At 44.9% G+C, this 23,079-nt stretch overlaps 1 protein-coding gene across 3 annotated transcripts in view; it reads right to left on the minus strand.

Annotated features, from left to right (window-relative positions):
* Positions 1-23,079, minus strand: part of CCNJL (cyclin J like) — a 52,434-nt gene that overhangs the window by 15,710 nt on the left and 13,645 nt on the right. For all 3 annotated transcript variants that reach the window (XM_030573087.1, XM_030573085.1, XM_030573086.1), the window contains exon 3: positions 17,052-17,262. In XM_030573087.1, the coding sequence (XP_030428947.1) occupies positions 17,052-17,262 (211 nt within the window). The remainder of the gene's footprint in view (positions 1-17,051; positions 17,263-23,079) is intronic.

The following is a 23,079-nucleotide window of genomic DNA, read 5'->3' on the forward strand; positions in this document are numbered from 1 at the left end:
TAGGAAAAAAGATAAAGGTTTAAAAAGGGGCACCACAGCTGTCAAAAGATACCTGAAGCAACAGTTGCTATGCAATCCTAGCTACCGTGCGCAGCTCAGAGCGTTTACCTAGGGGTTTGTGGGGGGAGAGGACAAGGAAGGTCTTCCAGGGGGTTTGCACAGTTATGAAAATAAAAGACATGCAATTAGTTTTATTAGAGTTTCAGAGTCCAACAGAGGAGTGCGGTAAAAAGGAATAGATTGTCAGTTTAAAGAGTCATTAAAATGTAAGTGCTTTTCAACCCATAAATACCCAATTCAATCAAACCAAGTGGGGGAGACACAGATCAAGCACATCCAGCCAGGCCGGAAGGAAACACTCATTCAATGCTACAAAGTGGTATGTAGTTGAATAGTGACAGACTACATTTTTCTTTACTCCTTGGGTATGTCTACACTATGGAATTATTCCGATTTTACAGAAACTGGTTTTGTAAAACAGATTGTATAAAGTCAAGTGCACGCGGCCACACTGAGCACATTAACTCGGCGGTGTGCATCCTTGTACCGAGGCTAGTGTCGATTTCTGGAGCGTTGCACTGTGGGTAGCTATCTCGTAGCTATCCCACAGTTCCCGCAGTCTCCCCTGCCCATTGGAATGCTGGGTTGAGATCTCAGTGCCTGATGGGGCAAAAAACATTGTCACGGGTGGTTCTGGGTACAGCCTCACACCTCCCTCCCTGAAAGCAGCAGATAACCGTTTCGCGCCTTTTTTCCTGGTGAACCGTGCAGACGCCATTCCACGGCAAGCAAGGACCCTGCTGAGCTCAAGACAGCAATCATGGACGTTTTAAACACCTCGCGCATTCTCATGCAGTCACTGCTGAACAGGAACCTGAAAAGCCAGGCGAGGAGGCAGCAGCTACGGCAGAGCAGCGACGAGAGTGATGAATACATGGACACAGAATTCTGTCAAAATGCGGGCCCCTGCGCTTTGGAGATCCTGCTGGTAATGGGGCAGGTTCCAGCCATTGAATGCCGATTTTGGGCCCGGGAAACAAGCACAAACTGGTGGGACCGCATAGTGTTGCGGGTGTGGGACGATTCCCAGTGGCTGTGAAACTTTTGCATGAGAAAGGGCACTTTTATGGAACTTTGTGACTTGCTTTCCCCTGGCCTGAAAATCCAGAATACAAAGATGAGAGCAGCCCTCACAGTTGAGAAGCGAGTGGCAATAGCCCTCTGGAAGCTTGCAACGCCAGACAGCTACCGGTCAGTTGGGAATCAATTTGGAATGGGCAAATCTACTGTGGGGGCTGCTGTGATGCAAGTAGCCAAAGCAATCATTAAGCTGCTGCTACGAAAGGTTGTGACTCTGGGAAATGTGCAGGTCATAGTGGATGGCTTTGCTGCAATAGGATTCCCTAACTGTGGTGGGGCGACAGATGGAACCTGTATCCCTATCTTGGTACTGGAGCACCAGGGCACCCACTACATAAACCACAAGGGGTACTTTTCAATGCTGCTGCAAGCACTGGTGGATCACAAGGGATGTTTCACCAACATCCATGTGAGATGGCCGGGAAGGGTTCATGACACTCGCGCCTTCAGGAACACTACTCTGTTTAAACGGCTGCAGCAAGGGAATTACTTCCCAGACCAGAAAACAGTTGGGGATGTTGAAATGCCTGTCGTTAGCCTGGGAGACCCAGCCTAGCCTACCCCTTGATGCCATGGCTCATGAAGCCATACCCAGGCAGCCTGGACAGTAGTCAGGAGCTGTTCAACTACAGGCTGAGCAAGCGCAGAATGCTGGTAGAATGTGCATTTGGCCGTTTAAAGGCGCGGTGGCGCACATTACTGACTCGCTCAGACTTCAACCAAACCAATGTCCCCATTGTTATTGCTGCTTGCTGTGTGCTCCACAATCTCTGTGAAAGTAAGGGGGAGACCTTTATGGCGGGGTCGAAGGCTGAGGCAAATCACCTGGCCACTGATTACACACAGCCAGACACCAGGACGATTAGAAGAGCACACCAGGAAGCAGTGCGCATTAGAGAAGCTTTGAAAACCAGTTTTGTCTCTGGCCAGGGTACAGTGTGACTGTTGTGTTTGTTTCTCCTTGATGAACCCCTTCCCCCTTGATTGACTCATTCCCTGTAAGCCACCCCACCCCCCTTCGATCACAGCTTGCTTTCTAAGGAAATAAAGTCACTCATTTAAAAATCATGTATTCTTTATTACTTAATTATAAAAAGAGGGAGAGAACTGACAAGGTGGCCCGGGTAGGATTTGGGAGGAGAACAGTAGGGAAGGAAAAGGCCACTAAAAAAATTTAATAATAATGAGAGCCTTTTGGTTGGGCTGTCCACTGGGGTTGAATGGGCGAATGCACAGAGCCTACCCCCACGAGTTCTTACTCGTCTGGCAGGTGAGGAGGCTAAGGAACATGTTGAGGGGGAGGGTGGTTACACAAAGGCTGCAGCGGCACTCTGTGATCCTGCTGCTGTTCCTGAACTCCACCATATGCCAGAGCATGTCAGTTTGATCACACAGCAGCACCAGAGTTGCATCCTGCCGCCGCTGATCTTCCTGCTGCCACCTCTCATCTCGAGCATCCCTCCTGTCCTCACGGTCACTGGCATCTTTCCTGTACTTTGCTATCATGTCCTTCCGCTCATTCAGATGAGCTCTTTCATCGCGGGTCACCTCCATGATTTCCGAAAACATTTCTTCTCACGTTTTTTTTTTTCCGCCGCCTGAGATAGCCTTCGGGACGGAGTAGGGAGGCTGGAAAAAATTGCAGCTGCATGAGGGAGGGAAAAAAGCAAGAGAAGTATTTAAAAAGATACATTTTAAAGAACAATGGTCATACTCTTTCACGGTGAACAACACTATTCACCTTACATAGCACATGTGTTTTCACTACAAGGTCGCATTTTGCATCTTAATATTGAGTGCCTGCGGCTTTGGTGTTACAGATCACAGACGCAGGTCCGGGCAGCAGAATTCGGCTTGCATGCGGCCATAGTAAGCCATTGTCTTTCGTTTTCTGCAGCCTTCATCTATCCAGTGCCCTCCTTTCCCAAATAGCAAGCAAAGCCTGTTGAGTGCTGCTTCTTTCCTGTCAACGTGCAGCAGCAGAAACCACCCCGTGGCTGGTATCATGGAAGATCACTGCTAAACACCCCCTTCCTCCCCTCCAACCGCATGGCTGGTAGCAGAAAAGATCGCTGCTAGCCAAACGCGGAAAAGCTCAGCGACAATCGCGTCCCCTCCTCCCCCCCGCTTGGCTACCTGCAGGGAAGGATTTCTTTTAAGCCACAGGCAAACAGCCCAGTAGGAATGGCCATCTCTGTCTCCTTAATTAAATTCCTGAATTTCAACCAGGCTACCATGAACGATATCACTCTCCTGAGGATAACACAGCGAGATAAAGAACGGATATTCTTGAATGCCAGCAATCACCAGGACCATAAGCAGATAGGCTTTGTCATGCAATGATACCAGATTACTTGCTACATGCATGGCGTGGCGTGGTCAAGTGTCCTACCATGGAGGACAGAATAAAGCAGCACTACCCAGAAACTTTCTGCAAAGGCTTTTGGAGTACCTCCAGGAGAGCTTCATGGAGATTTCCCTGGAGGATTTCCGCTCCATCCCCAGATATGTTAACAGACTTTTACAGTAACTGTACTGGCTGCAAATGCATCCCAAGTCCTCAGGGCAAATTAATCATTAAAAAACGCTTGCTTTTAAACCATGTCTTATATTTATAAGGTACACTCACCAAAGGTCCCTTCCATGGCTTCATTGTCTGGGATAGTTGCTTGGGAGGGCAATTCCATCACGGTGAGAAAAAGCTCCTGTCCGTTGGGGAAAATGAAGTGCTGTGTGCTCTCTACAAGCTCGTCCTCATCTTCCCCATCCGCAGAATCCTCAGCCATGGCTGCAATTACCATCCCCACCTCGGAATCCACGGACAGGGGTGGGGTAGTGGTGGCGGACCCCCCTAGAATTGCATGCAGCTCAGCACGGAAGCGGCATGTTTTTGGCCCTGCCCTGGACTTTACATTTGCTTTTTTGGTTTTCTGGTGGGCTTGTCTGAGCTCCTTAACTTTCACATGGTACTGTACTGAGTCCCTGGTGTGGCCTCTCTGCATCACGGCCTTGGAAATTTTTTCAAATGTTTTTTCATCTCGTCTTTTGGAACGGAGTTCTATTAGCACAGAATCCTCTCCCCATACAGCGATCAGATCCAGTACCTCCCGTGCAGTCCATGCTGGAGCTCTTTTTCGATTCTCAGGAGACTGCATTGTTACCTGTGCTGATGAGCTCTGTGTGGTCACCTGTGCTGGTGAGCTCTCCATGCTGGCCAAACAGGAAATGAAATTCAAAAGTTTGCGGGGTTTTTCCTGTCTACCTGGCCAGTGCATCCGAGTTCAGATAGCTTTCCAGAGCGGTCACAACGGTGCACTGTGGGATAGCTCCCGGAGGCCAATATAATCCAATTGAGGCCACACTAACCCTAATCCGACATGGCAATACCGATTTCAGCGCTAATCCCCTCGTCGGGGAGGAGTACAGAAATTGGTTTTAAGAGCTCTTTATATTGATATCAAGGGCTTCGTTGTGTGGACGGGTGCAGCGTAAAATCGGTTTAAGCTGCTAAATTCAGTATAAACACGTAGTGTAGACCAGGCCCTTGATCCACTAGATGACAATACACATCTGAATGGAAGTTTTCCCAACTAGTCTGTCTTGCTGGCAAGAGAGAGGAACTAGCAGCTCACAATGAGATCTCTAGTTAGTGTAAGATAACTGGCTCAATTAAGGCTAGGTCTGCACTGGCAATTGAAACTATTAAATTTTTGGTTTTCAGAGGTATTAACCCCTCCACCCCACCTCCAAAAGACAAGTTTTGCCACAACAAGTGCCAGTGTGAACAAGAACAAAAACGCTGCTCGCTGGGGGTAGAAGTTTTTTGTTGGCAGGAGAGCTGACAAACAGTGGCTACACTGCACGACTTTTAGCGGCATAGCTGTGGCAACACAGCCATGTCGCTAAAAGTGGTTTAGTGTAGACACAGCCTTAATGTTTCCTCCTCTTCCTCCCCCAGCCCCTTGTGTCTCATCCTCCTGCTGCATCTTGTGAAAAACTAGATGGAGAGCTCTTTGGGACAGGGATTATTTCCTGCCTCTCTGTACAGCATATATCACAATGGGTCCCTGATCCTTGTCTGGTGCCCCTAGGAGCTAATGAAATACAAATAAGACAACAACACTTTAGCTCTATGCAGGGACAGCGCTGCTTCTTTTATGGCATTAGGAAGATTTCAAGTTTATAAATATGCGCTGACTTAGAAAGGTAAGAAATCACATCTGGCTGATTTTTGCTGTAAGAAAACAAATACAGACCCCCTGTACCTTTGTTTTATCATGTGCTTCTTGCTAACTCACCCTTCTAAGCGAAGATACTTCAGTGCCATTAACGTACAGTACTTCCAACTCACATGATTTTTATCTTGATTCTCACATTTGATCTCTTTCTTAGAGCTCCAAGCTCCTGGAGTCAGGTGAAAACATTAAAGTCCTTTTTTTTTTAAATGACTGTCAAAAAAGCTTGAAAAGTTGAGCCCCTGAGGTTCAAAAACCAGAAAGCATATAAAAAGAAGCCAAAATGTTTGTGTGGGGGAGATAGGGGAAGGGGTTAAATTTCAATTTTTTAAGCCAATCTAAAGATGTTTGGGGGCCTGACTCATGATTATTGAATGCCTGAAACTGGTAGTAGCCCCCATCAGATACAAGCCTTCAACTTACTGGGGTCCACAGAAGTCAGGGCAGGTAAGAGCTCTTACCCCCGGTGAGATGTTGTTCCTCTGAGCTATATCCATAAATCCACTAAGTGTTTTCATCTTTCTTCAAATGCCTAGTACCTTCTTCTAATTTTAGTAATCAGCTCCAGGCATCCGGTGTTGATTATAAACACAGAACAGCCCTTCAGGCTCTCACACACATATGCTGGCCAGGTAGTCTATAAATTTTCTAATTCATTTTCTGGAGACATGACCCCACTCAACCACCTCAGCTCAAATCACTGTTGGTTTTAAGACTGTCAAGTGTCTTGTTCCTGAAAATCATTCAACTGCCTGCATTTCCTTTTGACACTTTGGGGTGTGGCGCTGTTAGGTGATAAATTAGAGGCAATGCACTCCATCCCCCCATCTCCTGAGGACATGTCATCTTGGGAAAAAAATAGGAAAACATGACACAGAAATTTGAATGGGGGGGAGGAGATGGGATTAATATCTGGAATTTATCAAAGTTCTCTAGGGTCCCCTTATAACCTAGCTCATAGATAGCACTTTTCATTTGATCTCAGTGTTCTTTGTGCATTAGGTCAGCATCATCCCCATTTTAAAGATGACGAAATGGAGGCAGAGAGGGGAAGCGGTTTGCCCAAGGTCACACAATGAGCCAATGTTAGAGCTGAAAGTACAACCCACATCTCTGGAGTCCTGCTCCAGTGCTCTATCCACTAGGCCACATAGAGGAGGGGGATACAGCATAACTTTAAAATGGAAAACACACACATTTGGGGCAGTCTGTGTCCAATTTGTAAAATATTAAAATTTATTCAAGTTGTTAACAAACAGGTACATGACAAGCATCACTTATTAAGGAAGAGTAGTATTTGCAGCTGCCGTCTTGTCATTCAGCCCAACTGCTCCTGCTTCAGGGCTCTTCCTTCTCACCAAACTATGCCGTATTGCAGTCAGCCAGGGAACTAGGAGTGGCCAGCACCAGTTACAAGTCACCAACCTGCTGTCTCCCAGCCTTGAATAAGAGCAGTAGCAGCACAGTCTGTTGATAACGTGGGAAGGAAAGGGTGTGCACAAAGACAGCCTCGTGGTGAAAGAAGGCTGAAGTGTGCAGAGGGTTGAGGAAGAACAGATGATCATGACAGGGAAATAGACCCCCCGCCCTCTTATAACAGATCTAATCCACTTATATTAAATCATAAGATCTTAGGCCTAAAGTACTAACACATAAGAAATAAGTTGCTAACATAACCACTGCGGAACTGCACTCCCAGAAGGCAGTTTCGTTATACACAAACCATGATCATGCTGCTAGCATAAGGGAAAAATTCCCCTAAGAACCAGCTCACCACTGCCCTACAGTAACATATGAAAAGGCCTACGTTAGCATAAATAATCTAAGTATCAGCATAGCAACAGCTGGCCAGAATCGGGAACTGAACACCGGACACTGAGTCCCAAGGGGCCTTACGAGGCAGGTCAGCAAGACCGCAAGTGGGGTAACTGATGTCAGGGTCTTCTGACAGTCATGAAAACATCCTTAAGGAAGTAAAAGGTAAGAGCTTGCAATTTTACATATGTTATACCTACCATATAAGAATAATGTTAATTGCTTTTCGGAAATGTATGTCATATGATTGCCAAATAAGGTTATGATTTATGTGTAAGCAAATATGATAATTTGCGATTTTATGCTTTATAAGCTGTGGCAAAAATCAGTTCGGAAGAGCGGCTTAACCCTTGCTAGGGGACACGCTGTCTCTCCGTGTGTGCACGCATGTATTGATGATTTTTCAATAAAGGAGCCTCAGGCTGTCTGATCAATTGACAAGGTGGTGGTCTTTTTCCCCGACAATCAGGAGCGTGACAAAGAACTGTGTAGAGAAAGGAGAGGGACTGGGAATAGAGAAACAGGGAAGTGAGCGAAAACATTGAACTGATGGTGGTGAAACGAAGGCTGAATCAACAGCAGCAGCATGTTTATAAAGAACACAGAGTTACATAAGACTTGGTAGCGATGGAAAGCTGGCCCCAATACTGATGCTTAGCTAAGGGAGGCTAATTTAAAATAAGCCTCAGGTACCTCTGCATCTCTCTCTGAAGGAGAGTATGTCTCACTCCTGGGAAGTATTTTAAAGCCTGATAATTGTAGGGTAAGCTTCAGTAAAGTAAGGGCAACCAGGTTGTACTTACCCTAGAAAGGACCATTTGGCATTACCAAGGCATTTAGTCAGCATTTTCCAGCTGAGCAGTGAAGCTAAAGCTTCATCAGAATGGAATGTTTATAGGGAGATAAACTGAAGACAGGGGAGAGAGCCGGGCACCGAGGACACCAAATGAACTTCACTTACCTGTGTTCATCAAAAACTCTGCTGTTCTGGGCCTATAACAATCTGAATATAACAAGGCTGGATGATCTACTGTCAACACAAATTGTTTCCCACTCAAGGAGGTAGCTAGAATTCTCCTCATACAAGTCATTGACATGCAGAAGACACCTGGAGAAAACAATTTTCTGGACCCATTACAAGGCCTAGAACTCTCCAACCATGTGGCCAGACAGAAGCTTTGTCTTCTCTGACCAAAGGTGTTGGGGGGGAGAATAGGATTGTCCCCCCCACTCGCCCCCAGAGAGATTAGCATGCCATAGTTATCTCACTGTAAAATCTGAAGTGGAGACAAGGCGCCTGTAGTTTATACTGTGGAGTAGCTAAGCAAAGTCAGCACTATTACTTCCCCCCCCCACCATTCGCTAACGTCGCCTAGTTTACCTCATGGTAAGTCTTGCCTCCACTATGTTTTACAGCAGGATAGTCAACACAAGTTAGTCAACCTGTAGCGAACACACAACTTTTTTTGGTCAGTGGAGACATAGCCAGAGTGGTACAGTTAGGATTTGTCTATATGGGAAAATTACACTAATATAACAATATCTGCATAACTCGTATAACAGTCTTATCTTTCAGCATAAAAGGAAAGGGTTTACACTAAACAAACAAAAAAAACAAAAAAACACAAGTGACAAGTTAAATCAAAAAGCAACTATTTATACAAGAGAGAGAAATTAAATTCACAGTGAAATCTTATGTGCCATCCTACCTAACTTAATTTCTAACATTGACCAGGAAACAATTTACTGCGCTTCTGTTATTTATATTGCACTAGCACCTACATGTGCCAATCAAGAAATGGGTCTTCATTGTAATAGGTACTGTACAAACAGAGATGATACTCACCCCCCAGAGAATTACTGTAAGTGAAAGGAAAACCCACAACACCAAACTTGTTAGAAGCCAAACTAACAGGCTGCCTGCCTATGTGTCAATGAAGCAGTTTTGCCAACTGGACTGAATAGGGCCTGTGGAAATGTTTCTTTAGCTCACCAACAACATATGTCAGGTGCCCTGAAAAGCAAGCCTTGCTGCCGTAGAGCACATTCATGAGCAATGCTCTCTCTCAACCTGTCAGAAAGCAGCTCCCCCCCCCGCCACCCACCCCTTCTTCTATTCTCAAAGGAGTCTGCGAATGCATCTTCTTTCAGACAGCTGAGACTTGCACTGCTCTAGCTTTTGGAAGGCAGCTCACAATCCTCCTTGCTGAAAGCAAGCAGCTGAGCTGCCCTCATCAAGGCACAGGGCACTTATGCATTCATGCTGGTTGGTTGCTGTGCTATCACTAATGACTTTCTCCAACTGTGCATAGCAAGGGCGTCACAAAGCAGAATCCACCGGATGAGCTGGAAGCTGCTCTACCTGCTCAGTGGGAGAACAGGGTGGGGAGAGATTGCCTGTACCTGACCTCAGCTCAGGTAGTGTTAACGTGTTCTCCTTTCACTCCAGTTCCCTCTATTTTTTAAACTCAGCTCTTGGAAAGTACACAGGAGGATTAAGAAGTTGTGTAAACTCTGTAATATGGTAACACCTTGTTAAACAGAGATTTGATGACTATAATCCTGTATCATGTCGCCTTAAACAAAAGCTCACTGTTGTAATGATTGTTTTGTTTCTGATATTTACAGGGCAAGAATCTGTGAACCTGTTAATACTTCTTTTTTTATTACTATTTATTTAGGGAGTTGGGTAAAAACCCTCTGAGAAATTACAATGTTCTCGAAGCAACACGGCACTGAATATAGTGAAGCAGCTAACAGATTGCTCACAGAGTTTGGCTAAACAAAATAAATTACTACGTTGCAATAAAAGGAGAACCCTCAAGAGGAGAAAGGAGCAATAACTAAAAATTGTAAGAGCATTCAAAGTTGCCCTGTGTTAACTCATGGAAGGAGAGCTATTGCCTAAAACCAGCTGTTGAGGGTTAGCGCTTCAGGGAAGAAAGGAAAGCAGGATTTTATACTGATAAAAGCAGAGTTCTCTTTAGGGATAGTGTCTAAACACAAAAAATGGTACCGCTTTAATGCTACAGGTATAGTTGAAGCTGTGCATCTTCCTTCCCCCTTAGTGCACAGGTAATTGTACCAATATAGCACCTTTATGGCAGAATAACTGTGTCCACGCAATGGTTGCGCTGGTATAACTAATTTTAAAAAATAATTACACTCCTAATCAAAATAGTTATATTGGTATAGAAATCAGTGTCTGTAAGCCAGGCCGTAGTATATTACTGGATGATAGGTTTTAAGTTATGGTATGGTTTTGCAGAGCGTTAACTAGTGGTTTCCTTTACTTCAGTCAAGACTACGTAAGCAATTTAGAGATAAATTCCCTCTGAGGCAGAGGGGAACCCTTACAGAGAAAAATCTCCCAGTCTTGCACTCTTTCCCAAGAGTAAGGGCCACCACAATGCTGTCTGAATGGGCACCCAGACAGCCTGATTCAGGAATCAAATGCCTTTTCATCTCCATAAACTGATAACTCTGGGATGTGTGTCAATCTCTGTAGCCTTCGTGATCTATGGTATTTAACTGCTTCTGAAAGCCATTTTCCAGCAACAGACTCCCTGTGAACCAGTATTGAAGAAGTCTCAAATCACATTTTCTAAAACAGCTGTGAAGGTTTTGTCCTATCTGCACTAGCATTCGTTCATTTTCAATGCCAACTCAAGGGGAACAGCAACAATCCATGTTATTAGTGTGCACAGGGCTTTAATATTAATCCCCTCAAAACTGCAGAAACCTCCTCCACCCCTCCCATTCTGCATGCATTTGAAGCAGTAGTGGCAAGCAGGTTACAACTACTCAATAGTTTTTCAAGGGACACACACACCTCGGTTACAGTGATTTCAAGCTCCGATATGATTTCCTTGGCCAGCACAAACGGACCCAGATTGTTCTGGAACTGCAAGAGCCTTCCCATTTGTCAAACATTTTGTAACTAGTAAGTTACTTTACCTGCTAACAAACAAAGATATAGGCAAGTGTGCATAGTCTTCACAGTTTTTTTTTAAAATGCACCTATGGCGTTCCCCTCTGGTGTTATCTAAACTGGTAAGCTGTTAGGTCACTCCAATCCTTGACTCTGGGAGCCAGCTTTACCTTGCTCTGCTGTGAGAACCCCCACTCCTGGGCTGTTCACGCATAGCTTCTGGCATGTAAGCTGCTCCCAGCTACTTGCAGCCGAATGACACTAGCCAATATCTCCGGTCCCAGACACAATCCTAGGAACCTCCGTCTTCCAGTGTCCAGTTATGCCCGCTGGATGCTGGAAGCTTATAAGAGGTTAAATTGATATGTAATAGGCTTGTTATCTCACAGCGAGTCTCTGACACGCTTCAAACCAAATGCACTGCTTCAGGTAGAACAAATAAATTTATTAACTATAAACATAGATTTTAAGTGATTACAAATCAAAACAAGTTAGATTTGGTCAAATGAACTAAAAGCAAAACACATTCTAAGCTGATCTTAACACTTTCAATGTCCTTACTAACTTAGATGCTTCTCACCACAGGCTGGCTCTTCAGCCAGGCTCTCCCCATTAATCAGTGCTTCAGTCGCTTGGTGGTGGTGGTGTTTGTAGCTGTAGGTGGGAGAGAGAGAGCATGGCGAAATGTCTCTCCCTTTGATCATGTCCTTTCTTTCCTCTTGGCTTTGCTGCCTCTCCCCCCGCCCCCCCCCCGCTCACTTTCAGAGTCAGGTGAGCATTACCTCATCATAGTTCCAAACTGACCAAAAGAAGGGGGTGACTCTCTTGAAGGTCTAACAGATTCATTTGTTGCTGCCTAAGCCAGTGTCCTTAGGCGCCAACTCCGCGGGTGCTCTGGGGCTGGAGCACCCATGAGGAAAAACTGACCAAGCTCCCTGCCCCGCCTCACCACCTCCTCCACCACCACCACCGCTTCCTCTGAGCGCACCGTGTCCCAGCTTCTCTGCCTACCTCCTGCTGCCGAACAGCTGTAGCAAGCTCGGGATGGAGGGGGGAGGAGCGAGAACGTGGCATGCTCAAGGGAGGAGATGGGGAAGAGGCAGGGCCAGGGCAGGGGCTTGGGGAAGGGGTTGGAATGAGGACAGGACAGGAGTGGAGTCGGGGCAGGGCCGGAGGCAGAGAACCCACCAGCACCAATAGAAGTCGGCGCCTATGCCAGCGTCCATTGTTCCTGTGAGACTGGGCTGGGTTTGTCCATCCATGCCCTGAAAAGGTGTGAACTGCCTCTCTGTTCTTGGAGAGTTTTTGCATAGGCTTGCTTTAAGCCATGAGGGTACATTTTCAACCTCATGACTATATACATGAAATTGTAACATTACTGTAATGATTACTATAACATCACTATAACAACCATGCTCAGTGCATAATGAGCCTTCCAAAGACACCCAACATGACAGACTTTGCATTGGATACCACACAATCATTTTATAAAGATCAACATGGGGGTGTAGGGTGATTCTCTGACGTACAGAGCGTTACAGCACCACAAAGTGCTTTTCATTAAAGCTTGTAGGGAATTTTTTATTATTATTATTACTACTTCTTCACAAAACATTAAAGAAAAAAATATCAAAGAAGTTCAGGTTTTTAAAATCAACAACAGAAACCCAGTAGGTTTTCTGTTTTTGTCAGCCTAAAAACTCAGTCAAAACTAGACACTTCCCCTATAATGTCCATTTTGATTAAAAAGAAAAAAAGAATCAAAAAACACATTTCAAACAAACAAAAAAAATGTTTTGACCAGCTCTACTTTTCACTCAGATTAATTCTCTTTGCTTCATGTAGTAATTTAGACTCACTTGTTTTGAAACTACAACAAATGTTTCACTAGATGGACTGAAAAATCATCTTATTGTTTTTTGAAGAGACTTTTCTCTGCTGAAAAACTATACAGCTTCTTATAGAAATGCTCTGCTGGAAGTTACAGTAGAGACTGCCACATCTGCAGAAACAAGCCAAGGGAACAGTTTTCTTTCCTCCTTGCTACAGTGGAAGAAGCTTGTCAAAAGTCTAGATGTACCTATACAGATATTCAGGGAAACCACACTTACAGGGTGGTTCAGTAGATCAAAGTTTCCTGAGATTGGTAGAGAACTCTCTCAAGCCGATGCTTCTCAAGGCTTGTCCCCAGAGGAAAGTTTCCTGGCATATCTCCCCACATGGGCACTCATTGAGGAATAAGAATACCTTTTCCTGGTTTAGCTTGCGCTACTTTGACAACGATTGTCATAAACAGAGTGTTAAGGGTTAATGTCTCTTATACCTGTAAAGGGTTACAAGCACGAAACTGGACACTTGACCAGACGACCAATCAGAAGACAAGATACTTTTAAATTCGAGTGGAGAGAAGTTTGGGTGTGAGTTCTTTGTTCTTCTCTTGGAGGGTCTGAGAGAAACCAGACATTACTACAGGCTAAGTTTCTTTTCAATTAGAAGGTAAAAACCAGGAAGTTTAGACTTTTTAATTGTTTTACTCTATTTGCAATTGTGGATCTGGCTGGTTAACTTTTATGTGTGTAGTTGCCGGGAATATTTTGATTTGTATTGGTACTGGGGGGAAAGTCTCTCTCGGGTATCTGTAAGCTATAGGACCCTGTATATTTACATCTTGAAGTTACACAGATAATTCTTTACTTGATATTTCTTTTATTAAAAGATTTCTTTTTAGAGAACCTGATTGATTTTTTTCTTGTTTCCCTTGTTTTATCCCAGGGGATTGGGATAACTCACCAGGACTGGTGGGGGAGACGGGAGGAGGGAGAGATAGAATCTCTCTCTGTTTTCCTTGAATCTGTTTGCCTCTTTGTGAGAGGGAAGGGAGATGCTTCTCTGTATGGCGATTTAAGAGCTTGGATCAGTATCTCTCAGAATAGCCCAGGGAGGAAAATTCTGGGAGGGGGAGAGGTGGGGGAATGGCTTATTTCTCCTTGTTTTAAGAACCCAAGGGATCTGGGTACTTGGGGTCCCCAGGGAAGGTTTTGGGGGGACCAGAGGGTATCAGGCCCTGGAAAATTCCTGATTGGTAATTAAGCTTAGGAAAACTCATGCTAGTACCCATATTTTGGACGCTAAGGTCCAGAACTGGGAAGGAATGCTATGACAATGATACAATATAAACCAGGAAAAAAAACAAAACAACTTATTCTAGAAGAATAGAATATCCAGATGGAGAGTTATGCCAATATAATTATATAGGTAAATATCCCCTTGTATGCAAGCTTAAGACATCAGTCATTTAAGACCTCATCTACATGCAGATTTTGTTCCACTCTTAAATATTTTTGTGAAACTTGTGGTGCAGACACAGTTATAAAGGTGATGCACAGGAATAAGCTATTATGGCGCAACCATGCTGACACTGGGAAGGGGCAGTGGGGTGAGTGGGAGGATTGTACTGCTTTACAGGGGCAGATCAGGGTGTCATGGGGCCACCCCACCCCTTCCGCCTGCAATCCCCCTGTGCTCCAGCTGGGGAGCAGGGTCAGCACACAGGGGGCTTGCCCCACTCCACTCCACCCACTTGGCGCTCTGGCAAAACGCTGCGCCCCGAGCCTGCTCCCTCAGTGAAGCGCCAGGTTTGGGGGGGAGGGGGTGTGCAGAGCGGGGAAAGCCCCCAGGCCCTAACCCCATTCCCCAGCAGGACCATTGGGCGGAGTGAGGCACACCCATTTTTGTGTCCCCCCCCCCCCCCAATTGTCCAGGCCCCTGGGCACAGGCCCCAATGGCCCAGTGCCTAATCTGACATGGACTGCTTTACCTGTACCAGTATAACTGTTGTATTTAGAAAAAGCCCTTACTTATATTTAGGTTACCACACATTGTAGAAGTTACTCCCTCCTTACAATGCTCAGAGGCAGCTTGCAAGTTCCATTTTGCCTTATGACACCTGAGGCGACCTGCAAAAGATTACCTCCTCCTCCCAGTTAGGGGAGGTTTTTTTTGCTTCTTTATATAAAGGGCAGCCTGAAAAGTTTCTCTGCTTGTTTTTAACCCTACAAGTTGGGAGGACTATAAAGACTAATCTTTCCTGATTGAAGGAGGAAATGAGGTAGGGATCCTTGCAAGGTATATGTTAGCAGTCATACCTTGAGTGAAGGGGTGAGTATGTCAAATCCCTTCATCCTCTCTCTATAATGGAAATCACTGAAGTTAAATGTATAAAGTGCTTCCCCTAAATCTGACTGAAGAACTATTGAAATGATACCTTAACAGCACTCTTCCAGGCTAGACAGTTTAAAAAAAGGGGGGGACAGGGGGGCAGAGAAGACTAAAAGCTTTGAGACCTCCTTCATCCATTAACAGAAGGACAACTACTAAATTCTCTTAGATTAAAGTGACCTGGAAAGTAAGTGCTTTGAACTGGCATTACTTCAGCAGTTGCAAGCCCCTCTTGCAACGTAATGAAGTTATGCAGTACTGGAAATTTTCAAAGATGAGCTGCAAGTTGTGAAGTTCAGTTCTGAGCCTGCAAAAGGGTATGTCTACACTGGAAACTTCAAAGCGCTGCCGCAGGAACGCTCCCACGGCAGCACTTTGAAGTGTGAGTGTGGTCACGCACGAATACTGGGACAGAGCTCTCCTGGTAACCCACCTCCCCGAGAGAATTAGCACAGCTCCCAGTGCTCGGAGCCTGTCTACACTAGTGCTTTAAAGCACTCAGATTTGCTGCACTCAGGGGGGTGATTTTTCATACCCCTGAGCCAGCAAGTTAGAGCGCTATAAAATGTAAGTGTAGACAAGCCCTTAGTGTTTAGGGATATTTAAATCTGGTATTTTATTTCAAAAAAGTGAGACTGAACCAAAATACCAGGCTCAAAGAAAAGATTGTACTAATTTCAGCCAATGCCATTATTTTGGTTTCTTCTCCATTCCAATTTTAATCAGCTTTTACTGCAAGGTAAGTCAGCAGCTAAATGATCATTCACCAATCCTAGCTCTTCTATATTTCAAAGATGATACAATAAGCTCCACCTTTTTCAGAGCTAGGAAAAAAGGGCAACACTTCTCTAGATTTAGAAACATATCAAAATCTTTTGCCTGTTCCACCATAGCGTTACGCTGCTTTATGTGTCCTTTGTATGGTAGAATTATCCTAGCACAACCCATTTCGGGAGAGACCAGAAGTAGGATCCTTGTGGCTGCATCAGTGCCATCCATCATTTGCATAGCTTTGAGTGTAGAGGTGGTGCTGAACAAATAAAGCTGTCTTTGTCACCAGCTCATTTTCAAGACAGACCAAGAAACCTGAACAAGTACGACAGCGTCACTTTACTCAAATAGACATTTGTTGCTGTGTAACATTTTAGTACATATTCTGTACTTATAAATTTTCTAGCCAGGTTCTCACTCAAGTCATAGATGAATTGATGTAGAAGACATCACTGTGAGCAAAAGTCCTCCAGTGGTACAAATGTTTAGGGTTTATGGAGAGCTTTGGCTGGGAACCCTGAACTTCTTTGCCAAGTTAAAAATCCCATTCTTTAAGATAGCTTCTTAAAAACTCCCCTGAAATGCAATAGTTTAACAATTCAACGTCTTTTCAGTTTGGTTACTAAACAAAGGTACTCGTAATGCTGGTTCAGAGGTATATTGGCAAGCACATACAGCTGCCGCAGTGTGCTTTGGTAACTACCTTCAGCTCAGATATTAGGAGGTCCTATTCTCCAGCGTACTGAGTGATCCCTGCTCCCTGTGGAAGCCAAGCACTGCATAATTTCAGGCCCAAATTGATGAATTATAGGAGAAGTTATATCTTGCATTAAAATTATCCCCTTTTGGATGGAGAACAGCATCTTGTGTGTTACATAAACAAAGCAACCATCTGCTTGATCAGAAAAAACAAATATGTTAATAGGCAGCAGTTAACTTACTTGCTAGGAGAAGACAGGCAATCGAAATGACATGCAGTTGCTTGACAGTAATATCATAGTGATCCATAAAGAGGTCCAGTAAGTAGATAGCAAGGTGCCGTGCTGTAGGGCAGAGATTGCAGCGGCTGCTGAGGACAGTCAAGAGGTCAGTAAAGTAGCGGCGCATCCCAATCTGTGGTGAATGGGCCTTATAGACAGGCAGTTTCAGTTCCTACAAGAACACAATAGGAGGGGAGAGAGGTATTAAAAGGAGTATTTGTTTCAGTGGCTAGAATGCCCAAACCAACACTCGCAATCTACTATGGAAAGTGCTTAGCAACTAAGCAATAAGATTTACTCAGAACACAGAGCTGGGTTAGTGCCAACATGTTTTGAAAGTCAATTCACTTCTAATATGTTCAAGTCATTCATTCCTTCGCCTTAGGAGATTTAAGGTACTTGGTTGTGCATTGTAAATTCTGGTTTAACCCAGCAATAACTAGTTATTGCTTTCCATAAAGAGAGCACCAACACTATCCAGACTTAGAAAAAAATGATAATGAAGAATAATTGAAAAGGGACATTGTCAGGTCAAAGTCAGATTCTGTACTATATTTCTTAAGAGATAAGGGTTCATTTTTATGCACACACATTCCACAGAGAGCACCTAAACTTTGCCTTTTAATTTGTAGAACAAGGAAGAAGTTTTGTTTTTTAAAAAGGACCTAGCATTCTTTTATTGTGTTAAAAACCCAAATATTGCAGAGTAGTGGTAGTCTACAAAAAGAACATTGATTAGAAAGGAAGCAGTTTATTTCCATTGTCCAAGGGCAGAAAAAAGAAGAGACAAGTAGCATAATGAGGAGTGGTTAGAATTTAAATATTTACAGTTTTAACTATTTGGGGTGTTTCTGTACGAGAGAAGTTTAAGAGAGCCCACTATCTTTTATTTGACTAACGTTTTCTATGTCACATCTAACGTGTGAACTTTTTATATTACTCAGAGACCAAGGCCTCACATGTAGTCCTGTCTTTATGTGGAGAAGGGAATGCCATACTGCAAAGTAAAGTCACATGCTCGGTCTATACTACTAAAATAGATCAAGTTTGAACTAACGAGATTTTAAATAGGATTCTGCACCCAGAGTGGACAGGGGAAGTCTGGTGAACCCCAGGGTTACCCATGACCAGCCAAACACATTTTTAAACATGACTTGTTTCCTAGTTTAGATGTGGCCACAAGGTAAGGAGGAGGAATTTGCTGTGCTCAAATCAGAATGGAATACATGTTCCATGGATGGGAAACTGCCATGCTAAGAACAGTGTACATCTCGTGCTATCAGCTTGTTTGCCCAGTTTGTGCCACTTAATGTCTGCGTAGAAACTGATGTACTACCCCTTAAGTGCTGACAGTGTTATACTGGTATAAAAAGATGCTTGTAATGGGATAGTTTATTCCCCTAAATTAAAGGGTGTAAACTAGGTCTTAGAGAAGCATTTGTAAGAAATGCACACTAGGGTGCAACTATTAACAACTAGGGTAGGTCTACACTAGAAATGCTGCAGCTTTGTAGCACACACACTTATTACAGTGACGGAAGGGTTCGTTTACTGCTGTAGTAAATCCATCTCTACAAGAGAGAGTACCTAGGTCAACAGAAGAATTCTTCTATGGACTCAGCAGTGGCTACCCCAGGGCTTAGGTCAATTTAACAGGGTGTGAAGATTTTCACAGTCCCGAGTAACGTAATTAAATAGATCTAACTTTGTAGCAGAGCATTGCATAAGCTCTCTCTTCAATTAACACTTGGCTGAACACTGGTTTATAGGAACCGGTGGCTTGCTGAAAACATGTAATGAAATCATTTGGTACTTTGTTAACCCGCACTGCCTAAATGCCAACATGCAGACTTATCTGCCATAACTATCCTACCAACATGAAATTGCTTTACAATCTTTACTCGACAGCGCTAAAATAGGGACTAAGAGACACCACCCTCCAAACCCAGGGTAGTGACTGCCCAACATCCCTTTCTTCCTTACGGAGAGGAGACATTTCAGGAGGAGGTTCAGCTTATCAGAAGAAAATATCATGACACAATTAGCCTTGGGGGGTGCTTATAGCCTTGGGTGAGGAGGGTGCAGGAAGACTCCATACCTAAAAAGCAGCTTACAAAGACAGTGAGCAGAGTACTGTTACGGATGATCGATTCTCAGGCCTTTTTAAAAAGAGGCAGTGACAAACCACATTCCGGACTGAACAGCCACATGCTGTGGACAGGGAAGCAGCCCTTTGAAACCTGGGGCGGCCTTCACTGAAGGATTATAAAAATATCTCCCCCAGTAACAATTTATTAAAAAGGGAGACAATGAAACATTTCCTCCATTGTTTTACATCAATTAAAAAAACCCACCCGTTTGAGTCTGCAATTTTTTTTTATCCTGGGATTTAAGGTAATCTATACAACCCACACCTGGGTCCAGAACAGAATCCAATACACTTACAGACCAAATGTTTGAGTCTGTGGCTATTGAAACAAATTTTTAAACCAAAGCGTAGCTCATCCTTTCAGAGAGAGAAAGGAAACATGTGGGTGAGGTAATATCTTTAATCTGCAGACTTGTCCAATAAAAGAAAAGCCCCCCTCGCCTATTTTTGTTTTTTAAATGTCACAATCCATTATTCCAACCCAAGTAATTTACAGGAAGCCTGGCTGCTTTTCTAGCCTTTTATTCCCTTAGACAGCTATCAAGATTTTCCAGTGTTTTTCTTCATATAAAGAAAACTCTGTTTCCTAGCAAATTTTTTGACTATGCATATTGAAGTTTTACTTTCTTTACATCGATTTTCAGTAGAATAGAAGAGCAATGGATGTAAGAGACAACATTTGAGCAGTTGGGATTACCAAAGCATTTACCAAAAAGTTACTGGCATGTCCAGAAATTGCTGTTTAGTTGCAGAGTGTCAATAGATTAGAATGTGACATGGGCTTTGAAACACAAGTGCATAGTTCCTTAGAAGCCAAACACATACCAAAATAGTGACAACTGCCTCTGTCAGGCTTTGTCTACTACACTGGAAAATTCAGTAGATGCTCTTATTCTAGTATAGGAGGGCCCGTTTTCAGTTTAGGTCACTTAAGAAGGTGTTTAAGAGCTAAATTAAAATGGAAATGTTGACATAGGGGACTATACTTAGGCTGTAAGCTCTTTGGGGCAGGGACTCCTTGTTCTGTGCTTCTGCAGTGCCTACCATAATGGGCTCCTGGTCCATAACACACTCTTAGGAGCTACCACAATACACAAACACAACTAGTAAAACTTTCCAGTGTAGACAAGGCCTTAGGTCTTCACTACAGAAGTAAGGGCAAGTTTCCACTACAAAGTTAGGTCACCGTGTGGCATGTATGTGTCTATACTAAAATTAATCTCCAGCTGACGTAAATGCCTCATTACAGTGACAGTCAAACCACCTCCCTAAATGGCGTGGAACCACGGGTGACCTATTCAGGTTGACATAGTACAACTGCAGACACTGTGTGACATGTGTCAGTCCAAACTGTCCTCCAGCAGCTGTCCCACAATGCCCCATTCTTCACTATAGAACTGGTGCTGAGCCACAGACCTGCTGCTTTTACAATAGGCTGCATCCCATGCTTGGTGAAGACCTCACCAGCACCCTACAGACCATAGTTACTGCCAAGAAGCCTGAGACAGAGACCCCTGCTGTGAACAGTGAGGAGGAGGAAGATGCAGCTGGGGGTTCCAGCCATGCCACAAGCCAGGACCTGCTGGAGACTCCACCACAGTCTAGCCCAAGGGTGGGCAAACTTTTTGGCCCAAAGGCCACATCTGGGTGCGGAAACTGCATGCAGGGCCATGAATGTAGGGCTGGGGCAGGGGGTTGGGGTGCAGGAGAGAGTGCGGGGTGCCAGAAGGGGCTTAAGGCAAGGGATTGGGGTGCAGCAACGGTGTGGGGTGTACAAGAGGACTCAGGGCAGGGTGTTGCGGTGCTGGAGGAGATGCCAAGTGTGGGAGGAGGCTCAGGGCAGTGGGTTGGGGTGCAGCAAGGGGCTCAGGGCAGGAAGGGTGTGGGCTCCAGCCTGGTGCCACTTACCTAGAGCAGCTCCAGGGTGGCAGCAGCATGCAGCAGGGCTAAGACAGGCTCCCTGACTGCCCTGGCCCCGTGCCACTTCCAGAAGGTGCATGGGGTGGGGGGGTTAGAGTGCTCTGCGTGTTCCCAGCCAATGGGAGCTGCGGGGGGTGGTGCCTGCAGGTGAGGGCAGCACACAGAGCCCTCTGCCCTTCTTCCCCCAGGGGCCGCAGGGACGTGGTGCTGGCCGCTTCTGGGAGCGGCGCAGGGCCCACGGCCCCAGGCCCATGCCGCCACAGGGTTGGCAAGGCCGCAGTCCAGATCCAAAGCCCTGATGGGCTGGAACCAGCCCATGGGCCGTAGTTTGCCCACCCCTGGTCTAGCTTGTCCTGCCAGGTGAACACAGACAAGCCTGGTGAAGAGGAAGGAATCTCGTGTAAGCGTGTGTATACATTTTTTCTTACAATATTCAAACCCAAAGATAGTGCCCAGCTCAGCCCCAAGCTCATGAGACAAAGGTATTGACTTTTCATTGTTTTGCTCATATCAAAAGAGGTACTGGTACAACAAACAGAGGTAGACTTGGTATGTGCTTTTCATTCCCCTGTTGGGTTAAGAAGAACAGTTTGTTTATGTGAACAGGGACACCCTTTTTATCCTTTTGAGGGAGCTTGATGAAGAACTTTCATGGAAATACTCTGCAATCCTCTCCTGCAGGTTTCTAGGGATGACAGCATTATTTCTTCCTCCACGATAGGACACTCAAGTCACTCTGCGAGGAGTCTGGCTAGCATCATCACAGCAAACAGGCTGTCAGAATGTGGGCCTGAGTGACTTTGGAACACCATTAAGAACTAGGCTCTCTGTGCCTTTGTGACCCTTAGGAGGGAGATGTCAGCTAAAAAAAAAATCACAACTCTTGGGCTAACAGTATTCACTGCCATTGCCCTATACTCATAGCCACGGAATTGGGGGCCGAATTTTATAGTTTAATGCAACAGAAAGTCTCCTCCACTGGGCTGTACTCACCAGGAGCTCAGGACTGGTGCTATCCCAAGGTGCTCCAAAGCTCAAGTGTCAATAAGCACCCTGTCATGGTATAAACCCCCACTCTGAACCTTAGCGTCCAAAAGGTGGGGTACCAGCATGAATTCCTCTAAGCTCAATTACTAGCTTAGTACTTGTAGCGCTGCCACCAACCAGGAATTCCAGTGCCTGGTACACTCTGGTTCCCCCAAATCCTTGCCCGGGGACGCCCAAGACTCAGACCCTCTGGATCTTAACACAAGGAAAATAAAACCTCTCTCTCACCGTTGCCTCTCCCAGGCTTCCCCTCCCTGCGTTACCCTGGAAGATCACTGTGATTCAAACTCCTTGAATCTTAAAACAGAGAGGAAAATCCACCTTCCCCCCTCCTTCTCTCTCCCCCTCCCAGACTCTCCCTGAGAGAGAAAGTAATCCTGACACAGAGAGAAATTAACCTTTTCTCTCCCCCTTCCCTCCTTTCTCCCCACCAGCTCCCTGGTGGATCCAGATCCAGCCCCCTGTGGTCTCACCAGAATAAAAAAACAATCAGGTTCTTAAACAAGAAAAGCTTTTAATTAAAGAAAGAAAAAACAGTAAAAATTATCTTTGTAAATTTAAGATGGAATATGTGACAGGGTCTTTCAGCTACAGACCCTGGGAATACCCTCCCAGCCTAAGTGTACAAGTACAAATTAAAATCCTTCCAGCCATTTGCAAATAAAGAAAACAAACATAGGCCTAACTCGCCTTATCTAGCTAAGACTCACTATTCTGGACATATAAGAGACTGTATCAAAGAGATTGGAGAGAAACCTGGTTGCATGTCTGGTCCCTCTGAGCCCCCAGAGTGAACAACCATCAAAAACTAACAGCACACACAAAAACTTCCCTCCCTCAAGATTTGAAAGTATCCTGTCCCCTGATTGGTCC

Source organism: Gopherus evgoodei, chromosome 8 (genome assembly GCF_007399415.2).
Source record: "Gopherus evgoodei ecotype Sinaloan lineage chromosome 8, rGopEvg1_v1.p, whole genome shotgun sequence".
Taxonomy (NCBI): domain Eukaryota; kingdom Metazoa; phylum Chordata; order Testudines; family Testudinidae; genus Gopherus; species Gopherus evgoodei.